This window comes from Homalodisca vitripennis, chromosome 2 (genome assembly GCF_021130785.1).
Source record: "Homalodisca vitripennis isolate AUS2020 chromosome 2, UT_GWSS_2.1, whole genome shotgun sequence".
Lineage (NCBI taxonomy): Eukaryota > Metazoa > Arthropoda > Insecta > Hemiptera > Cicadellidae > Homalodisca > Homalodisca vitripennis.
Window position 1 is genome coordinate 29,219,158 of NC_060208.1, and position 17,746 is coordinate 29,236,903.

Genomic DNA, 17,746 nt, shown 5'->3' on the forward strand with positions numbered 1-17,746 from the left:
AAAGAGAAACCTCCAATCTTCTTCATCTTACTTATTATATTTCAAGATTGCCCCTAAGGATAATAAAATACACAAGGCTGATTAAATATAGTGATTATATTGTAAACATCTTTCATTGAATATCCAGTAAAATAATACTGAATGCAAGCTTAGTAGTTTTGAAAAGAATCTGAGATCAGCTTCTATTCCTTTCCTCTATATAAGCGAAGCTAGTTTACAATCTGTCACAGTGAATTAATTATTAAGTTATTACGTTTCATTACTCTTGAGTATTTTTGTCTGTATGTTATAATCCTGTGAAGTTCTAATTATTTTCTCGTACTCAAAATAATTGATTATTGAATTGTGTGACAAGGTACAAAAAGTACGATAACCTACATTGAGGTGATGTGTTGATGGAATGTAAGTTTTCATAAGGGTACAAATTGCAAGAACACATACAAATGAGGCCAAAAGGAGCAAAATATTTAGCCAGGCTGCACTAAAGGCACTTGACACCTGTTCCTTTGTTTTGAAAACTGTCTGGGAATGCAAGAATGTTCTCGTATAACTGGCAAAATAGAATAGAGTTACACTTGTTTGGGTGCTGGGCCATTAGGGCATTCATGGTAATGAAATAGCGGATACCCTTGCCAAAAAGGAACAGAATCCTTTTATGGTAGGGCTAGAGCCGGGCTGCGGGGTAGCTTTCTCCTACAGCAAAGCTCTTGTAAAAGATTGGGAAAATAGGATAAGATACTTTAATTAGAGAAGGGCCTCAGGGTTGACAATAAAAAATGTTCTATCTCTCCTTATCCTAAAGGTTGGGCATCTCTCCTAGATCAGAGTAAAGGTTATAGAGATCTGACATGACATGGCCCCCTCAGAAAACATCTTATGAAGGTGGGTCTCAGCCAGACTGATGAATACAGACTCTGTCTGTGGAGAAGCAGAAGAATCAGTGGAACACGTATGCCTAAATTGTACTGCCATATCTACAATTTGGAAAAGATTCCTAGGGGCATATCTCCTCAGTCCCAAGGATATCAGAGAACAGGAGCTCTCAGATCTGATTGGTTTCTGTAAAAGTCTCAGAGTTTGAGGACATAAATACAAGTTAGGGAGGCGCAAAGGTTATTTTAGTACTAAGTGCAGGACAAAAGTCTCTTTCCCTTAGGAAAAAATTGGGTACAAGTTCAGCCTATTTGTGGTTTGAGTCCAATCTCTTAAAAATGAATGCATGCTTTTCTCTCTAAGAAATATTGAAATACAAGAATATTTTGAAGTCGGTAAAGCTCTTAACCCGCTATTAGCTGTGGACAACTAGTGGTACAACCCGTTGTATCACTGGTCCACGGTGGTGTTGCGCGTATTGAATCAAATTGGGGCTACTAGCCGTGGAAGATCAGTTGCTAAAAATAGTAGTACTACTACTTGACAACGGGGTCTGGACTCTGCTCCATCAACTTTTTGTGTCTTAGCTGGATCGGGGGGCACTAATGTATATGCACAACTAGTGGTGGTACTGTTGTACAAAAATGCTGATGCGTTATAGACTAGAGCACTTTTTCAGCCCAATACTGGGCTAAAGTTTCTTAGTCAACTGATTGTCTACGGCTAATAATGGTCTTAAGCGTTACTTTAGATCGTAGGTTTATAAGGGATAAAAAATTTAATTTCAAAGCCGTCGAGTTTTTTTACAATGAAGACCTGAGTTAATGGCTCAGTTAAAATTGCTTACCATAGATTCTTCATTCTTATCGGTTGAATGCAAACAGGTCGGGTTTTCCTATAGCAGAAGGGAGCGTTAGAATTTTGTTTAGTCTGGGCAGGGGTAATTATGCGTTATATTTTATTAATAATAACAATGACATCCATGCATTTCTATGTTCCAAAATTTAGTTTATGTACGAGAGATATTGCCAATTCTAATTATTACAAAAGACATACCAATGACTTGTACTTGAAAATCAAGCTCTTTAACAGATTTCCTAAAAAAATCTAGAGTATTAAATTTTAAAGATTTCCAAACGGCTCACAAATCAAGCCTGTTACTTTGTAAATGGATTTATTAACTCAGATGTAGATGCCAATGTTTAGTTTAGTTATCATGACATGTACAAATACATTACTGTAATTTATGTATGTGTTGTGTTTTATAAATTAATTTGTCCATTCTTTTAAGAAAATCACAATACAAAATTATTCTGGTTCTAAAAATTTTGTAATAGTTTAAGCTTTTATAAAATGCAAACGTTTAAACTTCAATATTATAAATGAATTTGATTTTCCATATTGAAATACTTGTAAAAATAATGAGTTGAGTGAGTGAGAAATAAAACTGACCACTTCGTCCAGTAGCGTGGCCAGTTATACAAAGTGAAAAAAGAGTAATATTGATCTGGCATTAGTCTAAAAAACTCAATAATGGTCTAACAGTAACATCTGGGGTTATACTGTTACTGTAATATTTTACACCTATTGGTGAAAAAAGTAAAGATGTCATTTTACCAGGCGAAGTTAGGGCTAAGAAGCCCTCTCTAACACTTAACCTAGGGACCAACAGCTTAAAGGTGACTTCAGATAAGGATAGCCTTGCTATCGAAAGGCCTCACAAAAATAAAAAGTGATTAGTATTGGTTGGTGTGTTCTCAATGTAGTGAATAAATTAAGAATAGCCAATACAAACTCTATCTTCAACATGTCTTTAACTGAATATTAAATATTAAAAATAATGTTCATAAACTAAATATCTTGTTTTTCTAAAAATATTATGAATTACTTTAGTGTATTCCACATCTCTTAAATTATATTAGTTCATTATTCATTCTATTTTCATAAATTTGAACAATCTTATATGAATATTTGTAAAATATACTAAATGTCTTGTTATAAACCAATCTGAAAAACTACATCATTGGGTAGACATTCCACTTTCTAACAATGTACTATAGTTTATTATTTTGCTAGGCTCAAGGAAAATGTATAGGAAGCTCAAGACAAACATAAACTATTTCATATTGGTTTTATTGATTATATTTATTTTAACAAAGAAAAACAAATGAGAGAAGAGTTTGTTATCAAGTTTCTACATTAGTTATTGGCGCCCCAGTTCTAGTGATGTTCATCCTTCTTGTCATCTTCTCCGGGCTGCTCTTCAGGTGTGTGGGGCCAGAAAGTTGGTCTGTTGGCAGGGTCCAAGCAGTCATTGGGATAAGCATAGGCATAGTCTTCTAAAGTCATTTCCTTCAGAGGAATCTGTGCAGACAACTTCTTCAATTCTTCTTCATGTTGGACAATACGGGCAGCGGATTCTTGTTTGAATTTCTGAACATTAGCCGCCTGAAAGCAAATTTAACTTTCAGTGCACTTGTAATTATCTAAGGACGATGAGGAAAAATTTGAAGTTTTAGGCTACATATTCATTTTGTCTAAAAGAATGTCAATATTATCAAAGGCAGTTTTTATAATCTATAGTATGTAATAAAATATATTTCCTAGACATAAACTAATATGACATTAATGAATAAAGTTCAAATATTCATATAGTAATCATATTTTATAAAAAATCCACATACTTTTGATTTTCTTTCTTTCCTTTTCCAATATTAATATGTCCAAAATAAATTTATTTGGTTACTTAACCGAAGAACTAGCAACTAAATTACCTCTATTGGCAGACCACTTTTCCAGGGCAGAGATATTTTATAAAAAATATAAGAATTAATAAAAGTTATTTGATTATGCATTGTCATATATAATTTTTTTTTTCATTAAAATCCATATTTTTTACTATGCTTACGTGTACATAAGTAAAATTCTTTTTTTTTAATTTGAAACTTTTTTATATTTTTTTTGTTGTAAGGGGGTGGGGATACATACAGAAGTAGAATATTTGTACTAAATAAAAATTCCAAAATATAAAAATTATTTATACATTTCTCTAGTTTCAGAAAATATATAGTTTGATGGACTTATTTTCTAAACTTTATTTGAAATTTATAAAACATGCAACAAAACATTTTTTATTAAAATTGACATTGCCCCACTGGTAATATACTATATTACAACAATAAGTTATTCCTCACATGGAACAGTATTATATAACATCAGGAGTTAGCAATAACGTATAATTCATCAAGTATAAGTACAAAATTATGTAGCATAACTCATCATATTTATGAATTCAGAAAACATACATTTTCTTACATGACAAACTTTATATCTTCAAAGTTAGAAGCAATGTTCAAATTTGTTCTCATTTGAAAAAATAAAATTTTATTTATCCACTAAACACATTCTGTTTTGTGATCACATATTCCCAATTGTTATAAAAATGTACAATTTTAAACATAGTTTTGGTTGGGGCACTGAGATAACAAACTATGCTCAATCAGATTCACCACGCTGGCATGGTCTACTGGTTCACTTTCTAAGAACTCTTATATCACTAGATTGATCTAAATAGTTCCTATCCACTTCAAATGCATGTAATGTTGGTAAAATTCAACATATAAAATAAATAAAACTTGCTAAAATAACAAACTTGACACTCCTACCTAGGCCTACATAGATTAAAAATTTTAGGTTATTTTGAAACAAAACACTAATTTTTTGTTTCACAACATCACTCCCGTGAAAGAGAAATACCATTCAAAACATGTTTCAAAACATGTTTATACCACTTGACAATAACAACTTCAAATAATATTATATACTTGCAACAAGAAACACAAACAAACAAACTATCCAATACATCCAAAACTATCCAAAAACAGAAAAGATATGACAAGAATAAAAATTACATACAATATTCTTCTTCTCTCCAACTCGTATCAAAAATCGAAAAGTACCGAACTTCATACTAATCAATGCATTTATTTATCCTCTATTGAATGCTACCATTACTTTCATAAAAAAGCATTATAGTTACTTTATAAATTGCTTTTTCGCAACTTTGTTGAGAGTGATAGCACGTTGCTGGATAAAAAAAAACGTTATAGTTACTTTATAAAATTGCTTTTTCGCAACTTTGTTGAGAGTGATAGAACGTTGCTGCAGAAAAAAAGCATTACAGTTACTTTATAAAATTGCTTTTTCGCAACTTTGTTGAGAGTGATAGAACGTTGCTGCAGAAAAAAAGCATTATAGTTACTTTATAAAATTGCTTTTTCGCAACTTTGTTGAGAGTGATAGAACGTTGCTGCAAAAAAAAAGCATTATAGTTACTTTATAAAATGGTTTTTTCGCAACTTTGTTGAGAGTGATAGAACGTTGCTGCAGAAAAAAAAGCATTATAGTTACTTTATAAAATTGCTTTCTCGCAACTTTGTTGAGAGTGATAGAACGTTGCTGCAGAAAAAAAGCATTATAGTTACTTTATAAAATTGCTTTTTCGCAACTTTGTTGAGAGTGATAGAACGTTGCTGCAGAAAAAAAAAGCGTTATAGTTACTTTATAAAATTGCTTTCTCGCAACTTTGTTGTGAGTGATAGAACGTTGCTGCAGAAAAAAAAGCATTATAGTTACTTTATAAAATTGCTTTTTCGCAACTTTGTTGAGAGTGATAGAACGTTGCTGCAGAAAAAAAAGCATTATAGTTACTTTATAAAATTGCTTTTTCGCAACTTTGTTGAGAGTGATAGAACGTTGCTGCAGAAAAAAAAGCATTATAGTTACTTTATAAAATTGCTTTTTCGCAACTTTGTTGAGAGTGATAGAACGTTGCTGCAGAAAAAAAAGCGTTATAGTTACTTTATAAAATTGCTTTCTCGCAACTTTGTTGTGAGTGATAGAACGTTGCTGCAGAAAAAAAAGCATTATAGTTACTTTATAAAATTGCTTTTTCGCAACTTTGTTGAGAGTGATACAACGTTGCTGCAGAAAAAAAGCATTATAGTTACTTTATAAAATTGCTTTTTTGCAACTTTGTTGAGAGTGATACAACGTTGCTGCAGAAAAAAAGCATTATAGTTACTTTATAAAATTGCTTTTTCGCAACTTTGTTGAGAGTGATAGAACGTTGCTGCAGAAAAAAAAGTATTATAGTTACTTTATAAAATTGCTTTCTCGCAACTTTGTTGAGAGTGATAGAACGTTGCTGCAGAAAAAAAAGCATTATAGTTACTTTATAAAATTGCTTTTTTGCAACTTTGTTGAGAGTGATAGAACGTTGCTGCAGAAATCATCAGCAGTACCTGAGTTACACCTAGTGTATATCCTCTCATGTGAGCATTGCTCGTGAGAAATGTTAATAAAATCACGGAAATCTAGAAAAATAAAAAAATAATAGAAAGATCACAACACTAAATTATGTAAAATAATCTAGTGTTTTGTGCGCCAGATTAATAGGAAACTCGCAACTTGCAGATGACACGACTTGTCTTGAATATATCTCCTCATCCGCTCTCTGAGTGGGAGCTTTTTGGCAAGTCCATGGAAAAATGGCTGGGGTTAATAGATGAAAATTGTTCAAGTTTAAATGATTCCACATTAAACTTCACACAAACTGAGAGCCCAGCTGATGCTAACATCTAGAAATTGCATCACTTGGTAGCCAGAGTTAACATATAGTTTAGTTCATGTGTAAAAATTTAACTCTTACCTCTGGAATTTCCTGGACCCTGTTCCCTTGTACTTACTTTTAACTTTTAGCCAAAATTTATGGCATAAATAAAATGTTTTGATCAAGTTCTTTGGTTTACTATAAAATAAAACGTAGAATATAGTGCATAGACTTTGCAATAATTATTTTTAGGTAAATAAACAAGAGCTAATTATAAGTAGTAGTAGTAACTTATCCTGTCCAGAAAAATAGTACAATTTATAGGGTAGTCAATTATTTAGATGGAGATAAACTATTGCTATTATTTTCAAAAAGATTGTAGATATCGTTAATCTAGTGGTAGGATAAAGCTTATTTGATTTTAAATCTTAATGCAAAAAATACTTTTGTGAAGGGTTTTACTCATAGTGCTTTGTCCATTGCTTAATGCCTATCAAAATACAAAATGTTTGTTGCTCCCAGTTTGTACAAGCCTATCTTTAAAGTGGCCGTGCTCGCTTACGCTATGCATTGACGGATTTTGTTGAAACAAGTACCGTTGGAATTGTAGTTAAATTGTTTAACCCTTTTAGGACGAGCGGACTATTAATAGTCCGCACTAGTTTTGCCGAAGAAGACGATGCGGGCTTTCAATAGTCCGCACTAGTTTTAAACCGAAGAAGGACGAGCGGACTTTTATGTGCCCGCCGGTTTACGTTTGCATAATACTCACGTAATATCGAAAATACGCTGAACAAAATTAGTTTTCCTTGTAGAGGCACATCCTGAGACAGGAAATGGAGTATTTCGGAACTTATCTTGGCCAAACAATACAACATATGTCTATTTTTAGAACAGCTGCACGTGAGCGCCTATTGTAGTGCCAGTCGGCGGAGCGCGCCAATTCCGTCTAGTTTTGTTTACATTCAGTCAGTCACAGTGCGGTCGCGTTGACTATAGTTGATTGTTTTCAGATCAGTTATAAACTTAGTGTTTATAGATTTATAGTGAAATGTGTTTTGTTCAACTTCTTTTGTGAATATGGATCAATTTAACTTAGCTGATCACAGCAGTGAACTGGACCGTGAGTTACAATACTCAGAAAGTGCATCTGAACATTCTAGTTCTGATTTTGTAGACGACACGGACGAAGACCCTGACTTCCAGCTTGAAGATATATTTATGACTCTAAAAGATTTTATTAACCCCACACCATCCCCGCCCAAAAATATTAGGTTACCCGTGAGTATACCTTCACAATGAATCTGACAGCGAATCTGACAATGTTGACAGTAGGCCTAATGCTGGAAATAGGAGAGTATTGAGCAGTTCTGATGACGACGATGATGATATTGAAAGTGATTGGGAGGAAGTAGTTGAGAGTAGCCCACCTAACATTGAACACCATTTTGACTATCAAGAAACTCCTGGTCCAAAACATATACCACAAAATGCAATAAAACCTATTGATTTTTTAAATTATTTTTTACTACCGGACTGATTGAATTGTTTTTGTCAATGAGAACAAACAGATATGCAGAATCTTTTCTCAGGATGAAAGGAGACACCCTTTCTCCAAGAAGTCGTTTCCGGTCCTGGTTGCCTGTCACTGTCCCAGAAATGCGTATATTTATAGCTACAATTCTTAACATGGGTTTTGGTAAAAAAACCAACGATAAAGTCGTACTGGAGTAAAACTTGCTCTGAAACACCATGGTTTACACGAGTATTTTCACGTGACCGATTTGAAAATCTGTTATCTTTTTTTCACATGGTAGACACGTCAAAAGTTGCAAAACCCAATGAGCCAAATTATGATGCCTGCGCTAGATTTCAACCAATTTTTGACCATTGTAACAGATTATTTCCTTTTTATTATTTATGTAACCAGCAAGTATCAATCGATGAGAGTATGATCGGCACTAAAAATCAAACCAGTTTAATGCAATACATGCCTAATAAACATCACCATAGGTGGGGTATCAAGTTATGGGCACTTTGTGATTCGGTATCCAAATATTGTTGTTAAATTCTTTTGTTATAAAGGAAAGGCGTCCAATGAAGATAAAGAGCAAATGAAAAAGTATGGTCTTGGTCCCTCTATTGTGATGAAGCTATTAGAAGCAGCAAACTATCTACGAAAAGGGTATCATGTGTTTTATTGACAACTTTTTTTACCAGCATTCAATTGGCCAATGTTTTGTACAGCCAGGAAACATTTGTAACCGGTACCATTCGCAGAAATAGGAAAGGGTTACCACAAAGTATAAAAAAGAAGTTCAGTGTTGGAGAAAAGTTGTACAACAAAAAAAGAAATCTGGTTGCGTTGGCATACCGCGAAAAGAAAACCCAAAAATTGCCCGTTTTATTAGTCTCAACAAACACTACCATAACATCTGAAGAAATTACCAAACGTCGCCGTGGGAGAATTATAAATGAAATAAAACCATCAATTGTGGCTTCCTACAACAAGTTCATGGGCGGGATAGACGCCTTTGACATGATGATGTGTGTATATATTGACGAGAGACGCACAAGTAAAATATTGAAGAAGGTTACATTTAACTTGTTTTCTAGAATGTTATTAAATGCGTATATTCTCTACACACTAAAATGCAAAGAAATACAAATAAAACCTATGCCAAGATTTCCATTTATTGAAAATGTTATAGGGGATATTTCTAAATCTTGGCTTGATATGCGTAATGGCGCTGGGGATAACCAAGTCAATGGTAACCGTCAAAACAAGGAATTAGTAAAAACTTTCTCCAAATCAACAAAAAACTTGCTGGGTTTTGTTCAGAAAAAGGTGGACATAGTCAACAATCAAGAAAAAGGAAACGAGCCTCCTATATTTGTTCAATTTGCAAGGAAGGGTGTCACCCGATTTGCTTTCCAAAACATACATGTGCTAACTAATTAGACCATGTTGTATATAGTGATATATTTTTGTGAGTGTTTTATTAGTGTTTTCTTAGCAATACTACATATTTTCAATACCTGTGGTGATAAATTTGACCTGTTAACCACTTTATATGGTAAGTAAAAACCACTTTAAATTGTTTGACTTTTATTTTAGTCCGTTTTATATAATTATGGTACTTTGTAGTAATGAAAGTAAGTTTTTTTTTGTTGTAAAACAATTATTTCTCAACCAATGTTAATAAAATTTTGTATATTTAAACTGAAAACTATGTAAAGAAACATAGTAATATTAGTTCCCACAGTAAAAAAAATTTTTTTTATCATAGTAAACTGAAGCCAAACTAATAAAATAAAAAAATAAAATAAAAAATTCTAAAATTTTATTTAATTTTTAATTTTTCTGGTTATTGTAAATAGTAATAAATGCTACCATATTGTAGACAATTTAATTATGTACATGTGGATAAAAAAATGGTGTGTAAGGACAATTTAAAATAATGGACTTATAATATATTTATCAAACTACTACATTTTGCCCAATTTCACCGTCGTCTTCTTTGGTATGTTCGCTATGAAATATGGTCACGTCAAAAAATGCGTACCTAAAAAATAACCAAAATTTTTGTCGTCCTAAAAGGGTTAAATAGTTGGTGTCTAGTAAATGTTATATAACTATATTGGTGTTTTTGTGTTTCTTTTTTACTAAAAAGTTCAACAGACACCATTTTGTTAATACTAAAGAGAGTAACACTTTTTTCCTCTTATCTATTTAAACCTATGTACCAAATTTGATTTCTTTAGCTGAACTAGTTTTATAGATATTAATCTCTTAATAAACCATACAAAATGACGGCTAGTGGCTAAATGAGATATTTCTCGACCTATATTTATGACATTTTTTGTTTGAAATTATGAATACTCTCACCCACAGAAGTTTGTGATACCCTTTTGTGAACACTCTGTATGTATAAATAAACTAATTTTTCTTTTTCGAAATATTTGTACCCGGCAAATACAACGATTTTATAGACGACACTTTTAAGATAATGAACCTAATTTGTATTTGTTTATAAAAACTAAACTAAAAAATAACTAAACTATTATTTATTATTAAAATATAGCTGCGTACCGCTTGTTTTTCTTCGGCAGCTATTATTGAAGACACATTATCTTCTGGGAGAGGAATCTTGAATGTATCATACTTCTTCTGGAACTCATCAACCATGGCTGGATTAGGGACCTTGTTCTTGTACATGGCCCAATCAATCTTGGGTGGCTGCTCAGGCAGAGCTACGACTCTGAAAGTACAACACTATTAAGAAGATGTTTTATAAGATTATGTTTCTTGAAGCAGAGCTGTCAACAATATAACTAACTTCAGTGTCCATTCATTAGACTTATTTTTCACATTGCAATTTCGATGGTAAGATTTAACTGTGAAATGTAATATCTATTGGATTTCATTTTCAGAAACATTTATGTAAAAACACAAATAATTACCAGATTTAGATATTGAAAATCAATTTTTAAATGTGCGCTAAATGAACTGAAGCAAAATTTTCTTCAGCATTTTAAGGGTTAATAAATATTTTACATATAACATTAAAATACCGTCAAACCCTTTGGTGACTAATAATTGTTGTAACCATTTTTGGAGATTTGGTATCTAGCGAGAAATATCAGACCCACAATGTGTATTTTGTAGACTTTTTGTTAAAACACAATTTATTCAAATAAATCTATACTATTATATAAAAAATAGTGGTGTCTCTATGTGTATGTGTTAATCACTTAAAAACTACTGGACCGATTGTACTGAAATTTTATATAAACATTCTTGGGTTTCCTGGTTAACAAATAGGCAATTTTCAATTTCCACAATCTCTCCGGACTATGCCCCACTGGTCTTGGAAACTCCGTTTATTTGTTAATCAGCACATAGTAAATGTGTTCTTAATCAATCACCTTTCAAAAGAATAATGTGTAATAAGCTGTACAGATTTAATCCTTTGACTGGTGGGGTTTTCCTCAGTAAGAGTGTCCTAAAAAATTAGTTACTTTTTATTTTCGATTTTTGTTATGCGATTTGTGATTTGTATTTACTATAGTAAATGTTTTATGAAAAACACCCAATTAAACAAACATTTGTGAGGTTTTTATTAAATATATACAGAAATTAATCCAATTATGCACAAAGGTTATTATATTTACAAAATATGAGTATAAAATAAATATTCAGCATTTTCTCATAAACATATTAAGGTACAGGTTAGGTACAAGTTAGTAACAGCAGTACACAAGTCCTCATAAATCTTTGATGGTATAAAAGGCGCGAAAACAGTCAGGACACACAAAGTGGAACGGTGCAATCCCAGCACCGCTGCTCGCCGACGCTGGTCTGTCCGCACACGTGGCATGCTCTCTTTGGCTTTTCTATTTTATCTTTAGCAGGCATGGTGGCGGGAAAATGCTGAGTAGTAAGTCTCAGGGGAGCATCTTAGCCAAAAATTTGTCTGTAAGTCTTATTTACTCACAGTAAACACAACAAAACGTTTACAATCAAGGCAACTGGTAATGTAAAAGTGAGGTTACAACCTGTATTCACTAAACAGACAGAAATAGAATCAGCTGATTACTTGGAACAACTAATTAAATACCATCAATTGGGCCTGAAAGATATAAATAAAAGAACAACTACAATCTAGAGGGAACAACAAAAACTACTTGAAACAGTTTTTTATTTATTCCGCTAGATCGCATTCATATTCAAGCGAGAGATTATCCATCACCACATGGCTATCATGGCTACTCCAGGCGGCATGTAAGGCACTTGAATTAGGTAATCATAATTATATTACCAAAGTTAAAGACAACCTTCATGACCACTCACGTGATCTGAGGTTGAATTTAGGTACTATCTCAAGGAATGTTTTTATTTTTTTGCCAAATAATGTCAAATAAAGTATGTTCATTCTAAAAATGTAGTTTTTCACGGAGGATTCATTTAGAGGCTGAGATTTCTTAATACAGTAATTGCAATACCAGCTTTCAATCTGCGCCTTAGACCACTTGCTCGTGTTTTTATTTAGTAGTCCTAGATCTTGACAAGCTGAGTGAAACCATTGTTGACAGGGACCTGTGCATTTGATTCCTGAAAATCTCACTCCAGTTCTGCACTTTCCGCACGGAAATTTTGACATTATTTTTTTGTAAATTGCAGTTTTTTTTATATGCTGGTTTGTCTGATTCCCGTAGTGAGGGAGGATAAAAATTACGGTTTTTTATATGCTGGTTTGTCTGATTCCAGTAGTGAGGTAGGATAAAAATTACAGTTTTTTATATGCTGGTTTGTCTGATTCCAGTAGTGAGGGAGGATAAAAATTACAGTTTTTTATATGCTGGTTTGTCCGATTCCAGTAGTGAAAAAGGATAAAAGTTACAGTTTTTTATATGCTGATTTATCTGATTCCAGTAGTGAGGGAGGATAAAAATTACAGTTTTTTATATGCTGGTTTGTCTGATTCCAGTAGTAAGAAAGGATAACAGTTACAGTTTTTTATATGCTGGTTTGTCTGATTCCAGTAGTGAGGGAGGATAAAAATTACAGTTTTTTATATGCTGGTTTATCTGATTCCAGTAGTGAGGGAGGATAAAAGTTACAGTTTTTTATATGCTGGTTTGTCTGATTCCAGTAGTGAGGGAGGATAAAAATTACAGTTTTTTATATGCTGGTTTGACTGATTCCAGTAGTTGCTGTAGATAAAAAAGTACAGCTTTTTGGATAACGTGATTTGTAAACAGCAGGACTGATATTTAATGTTAGATGTTAAAATTAGTATGTGTTGAGGCTAAAATGAATTTCAGGTCTTGTGCAGCACGGACAGCTGGCTGACTGTAGTGCTGAGTGCCGAGGTGTCAGGTAGTGCTGATGCAATGTCAGGGTCAGTGGCAGAGGTCACAGCGTAGTGATGTGGAACACTTGCCACCTGTTGGTGTGAGCTGGTGATGATGTCACTGATTAAGTGCTGTACATCTGGCAAGTGTGACGTCATATATTTGACTATTAATGTCAAATAAAGAATCTCTTGTTGAATATGGTCAAATTTACAGTGTTATTGTGCCATTAAGGAAAAAGAGTAATGCATAATAATTAATAATGCATAGCTTCTTGAAGTTGGGTCAGTTATTTGTGTCGTCATATTATCTTGAAAACTCAAGTGAGTGGACTTACAGATGTTCCAGGTAAGTTGTGTGCACACATATAGCAATGTTTGTTGGATAATTACCACATTATATACACTTTTCACTGGAGCCACTTCACTGGGACTGTAGTCAGTCAGCCATGTTGTTATTTTGAATATCAGGCTATATTAGTAGTGATTTTATAATTATATTTATAAATATTCCATTATTAATATGCAAACTACTAGGATACATGACGCTCCTTATTCTACGATTATCCTGTTACAAATTAAATTTTGTAAAAGTATTTGTGTGATGCTTAATAGGTAGATATGTTTCTTACTTTTATAATAAAATTACTTTGTTTAATTTATATCATAATGAATTAATTCAGTGATTATATTAAAAAAAAAAAAAAAATAGGTACATGATAACTTAAGTGTAGGCCTACTAATTTTAACATTTTCGAATGCAAAGTGACCATTCAAATCGGGTAGGGTACGATAAGCGGACCCGGTTTTTTATATCGAAATTGGCAAACGATATTACTTAATCATAACCATCGATACTGATTAATTATTTTGAACAATTAACTTAAATAATCTATATCAGCAGCTGTAAACACTAAAAAATAATTCAAGTCAGTAAGGTAATATTTCAATTTTATATAAGTAACAAATGACAGTCAATTTTAGAAAACTAAACAACATTGCTTTGGAAGATGATAAGACATATGTTTTTCATGACTTCAACATGTTAGACTCGTGCGGAAAAACCCATTATGTAAAATTCGTGGGAAAGAAACAACTGTAACTGTGAGAGGAGCCAATATGGCCGTCTTCAGTTTTCCTAATTTTGGTTATAATAATTTGTTTCATCACTGTAAATATTAGATCCATATTTATTTAGGAAGTATCATAACAGATAGGGGCACAATAAGAGAAGAGATAGGAAACAGAATAGTATGGAAGAGTGGAAAGTTTTTCAATATGGTAAAGAAGATTGTGTGGAGTTGGAACATTGGGAAAGAATCAAAAGTATTGATGTATAAATCTTATTTCCAACCAATTTTATTATATGGAGCAGAGACGTGGACGTGGACTAAAAATGATTTAAGCAGATTGCAAGCTGCAGAAATGAGATTTTTAAGAGGGATAGAGAAGACTACAAGAAGAGATAGAATAAGGAACGAAATAACCAGAGAAAGATTGAAGGTAGTTTCACTGCAAGAGACAATGGAAGGAAGAAGAATACAGTGGATGGGGCATGTGAAGAGGATGGGAGATAATAGAATGCCTAGAATAGCACTGGAGAAGGAGGAAGGAGGAAGAAGACCAAGAGGAAGACCGAGAGGAAGATGGGAGGACCAAGTGTGGAAAGACATAGAGAGAAGGGGACTACAGAAAATACAGGTGGATGAAGAGGAGACCTGGAACGATAGACTAAAGTGGAGGAGGCTGTGTACGACGACCCGTGAGAACGGAAACGTCTGACGATGATGATGATGATGATTTTAATTTAACACATATGATTGTTATTGGGAACTATAGATACTTTATATCGATTGATAGTCTAGGATTTGAGATCCGAATATTAGGTATCAATGATTACATTCTTTGATATAAAAGACCGGGTCCGCTTGTCGTATCCTATCCTTCAAATCATTCAAACGAAAGTGAACATTGAAACGTTTTTGATTGTAAACTCTTGAAATCTTAAATCCTAAACCAATAGGCTACAATACAGAATATGAGTATAAAATTAAAGAAAGCCTATATAGCCTAGTAGGACCTTCATGTAAAATTCAGTATCAATGTGAATATTTTGTTTTGGTCTATGGGCAGGCAGGCATGATTAAAAAGAAGAAATGTAATTAAAGAAAATGCAAATTTCAAATTATTGAGTCTTTGCACATATAAAGCAAACTAATACTCTGCTATTATACTAGGTCTACAGCATTTTAACAAGTTAATATATCCCTAGGTGCCCATTAATTGGAGACAACTTACTTTCTAAGGTATCCATCGGATTTGGCTTTAAAAGCAAGATAATGGGCCCTTTGTTCAGCAGGCACTCGTTCGGCAATAGCTGCCCAATTTATGGCGGATTGAGCCACTCTTTTCGCAGCCATTCTAAAATTATTTTACTACCACAAATCACACCTTCACTGAACGACCTCTCCAGGTTAAACGACAAAGAGCAGAAGAATATCAATAGTTTTTTTTTATGATCTGTAAGAGGCTCACCTGATTTAAGTGATACCAACGTTTGAAAACAACAATGCTGTGTTCTTATACGAAGCAAGGTGGAGATAAGAAAATTAATACAACCAGAAATGATTTATTATTAGAATATTAAATTATTTTTAAATAATGTTCTGAAGTGTCAGCATCGTTACAATTAAAATAATTCCATATTTGATTTTTTTATTTATTTAATTTTAATTTTGTAGGTGAAATGAAAGAGAAGACTTTTTACAATACCAAACTTAAACTCAGAAATAAAGACGTATTTTTCATTTCAATTTATTTTATGTCGGTTCGTACAGTGTTGATATTGTCTGAAACTGAATAGCACGCCGCTGATGAGTTTGTTACTGTTCTAATTACTTACTTGCATTAAAACATAAAACCAATATTTAATACTTTTATTTTTTTTTGTGAGGCCTTTCGATATCGAAGATATCTTCTTCAGACACATCACAAAATATAAATATACATACACACATGTGTACCATTTAATATGTATTAATAATGTAAAGCTACCTCAATAATCCTAATACTAGTGTTGTAGGCATAAATTAAAATTCTACACTTGTGCGAAGTACAATTAATATATCTCTAAGCCATTATATGTCAGTTTACTTGCTACAACCCAGGTTTGCAATGATATGCATTATACTATAACTCATATGTATCAGAATTGAGAAACTTAGAACAGCATATCAAATTGTAACAAACAAATGCCATCTCGATTAAATATTTGATCATTTAGATCATCTGACTAAAATATATTACACAGTATAATTAATAAAAAGTAAAAAAGTAAAGAATGTCTTATTTTACCAGGCGAAGTTAGGGCTAAGAAGCCCTCTCTAACACAATCTGGGGACCAACGGCTTAAAGGTGACTTCCGAACCACCACCAATGGCCGGGCAGGCGGGCCGCTTGCAAGGACAGGATCGCTCAGCGGTCACCTATCCAGGCAGCGGCCACGCTCGACGTTGCTTGATCTGGTTATCTTGCGATAACCGCCGTAATAATAATAATAATAATAAACCGCGATAATATAATAATAATAATAATAGCGGGTGCTACACTGCGCCATTGGCATTAATGATAGTTAGGATAAAATCTTTGATTATTGAAGGCGAGTCACGAGGCGACCCCTGGCTCAGCACACGGTGCATCTATGTATTGTACCTGTATCATCTGATTTTGCAGGCAATTACGTCAGTCATGGAGTTTGCAACATTAGTGCATAAGATTGATTACAGTTAGTGTCTAGAGAGATGGTTCGCACCATCAATCTTCCAGTATGCAAGATCACCAGAAGTATACTTGTGAGTCGCTTACAGCATGTGTGAGCTTTGATTGTCCTTCTAACAGGACTGGTTAACTCATATTTTATAATAATCAGATGATTCGTCACTTATTTTTTCCCATACAACTTTAATTCGCCCTATTTTTTGTATCAAACTTATTTATAAACAATTGGCTCTTCTGTATTCCTTGGTAAAAAATGTAAACTTTAATCCTTGTTTCAAATGAAAAATGATTATAACCAACGATAGAAACTAAGGTTTACTAAAATAAAATACGATTTTTAAACAATAAAAATATCTAACAAAAACGGTTGAGGTGTGGAAAATGAAATTTAAAATTTTTGTCACTAATACCTGATAGTTTTACCACAACAGTATCTAATACTAACCGTTCATGCTGTATAAGTTTTTATTTCTTTATAAATTAATCTTATTTTATGAAGTCAAAAAGTCTTTTTATAATTATATACATGTGTATATTTGGTTATACAATTTCTCTCTGACTAGTGGAATTACAGCTGTTTTCTCGTCTTCTGCTAGAACACCTAATAATAACATTGAAGTGTCCGGCA

At 33.0% G+C, this 17,746-nt stretch overlaps 1 protein-coding gene across 1 annotated transcript; it reads right to left on the reverse strand.

Moving 5' to 3' along the window:
- Positions 1–2,987: 2,987 nt before the first annotated feature.
- On the reverse strand, positions 2,988–15,840 carry LOC124353743 (ATP synthase subunit d, mitochondrial). Its single transcript, XM_046803731.1, has 3 exons — positions 15,640–15,840; positions 10,578–10,746; positions 2,988–3,321 (listed from the first exon to the last, which is right to left on the reverse strand). Exons 1-3 carry the CDS (start codon positions 15,759–15,761, stop codon positions 3,094–3,096), a joined length of 519 nt encoding a protein of 172 aa, XP_046659687.1. The 5' UTR covers positions 15,762–15,840; the 3' UTR covers positions 2,988–3,093.
- Between the last annotated feature and the right edge of the window lie 1,906 nt (positions 15,841–17,746).

Bases quoted from the DNA above. Each gene is read 5' to 3' on its own strand.
- LOC124353743 (XM_046803731.1), bottom strand. From the start codon at position 15,761: ATGGCTGCGAAAAGAGTGGCTCAATCCGCCATAAATTGGGCAGCTATT. The intron at 10,747-15,639 runs GTAAGTTGTCTC...TTGTACTTTCAG, and splicing joins TCCGATGGATACCTTAGAAA to AGTCGTAGCTCTGCCTGAGC. The intron at 3,322-10,577 runs GTACGCAGCTAT...ATTTGCTTTCAG, and splicing joins CTGCCGAAGAAAAACAAGCG to GCGGCTAATGTTCAGAAATT.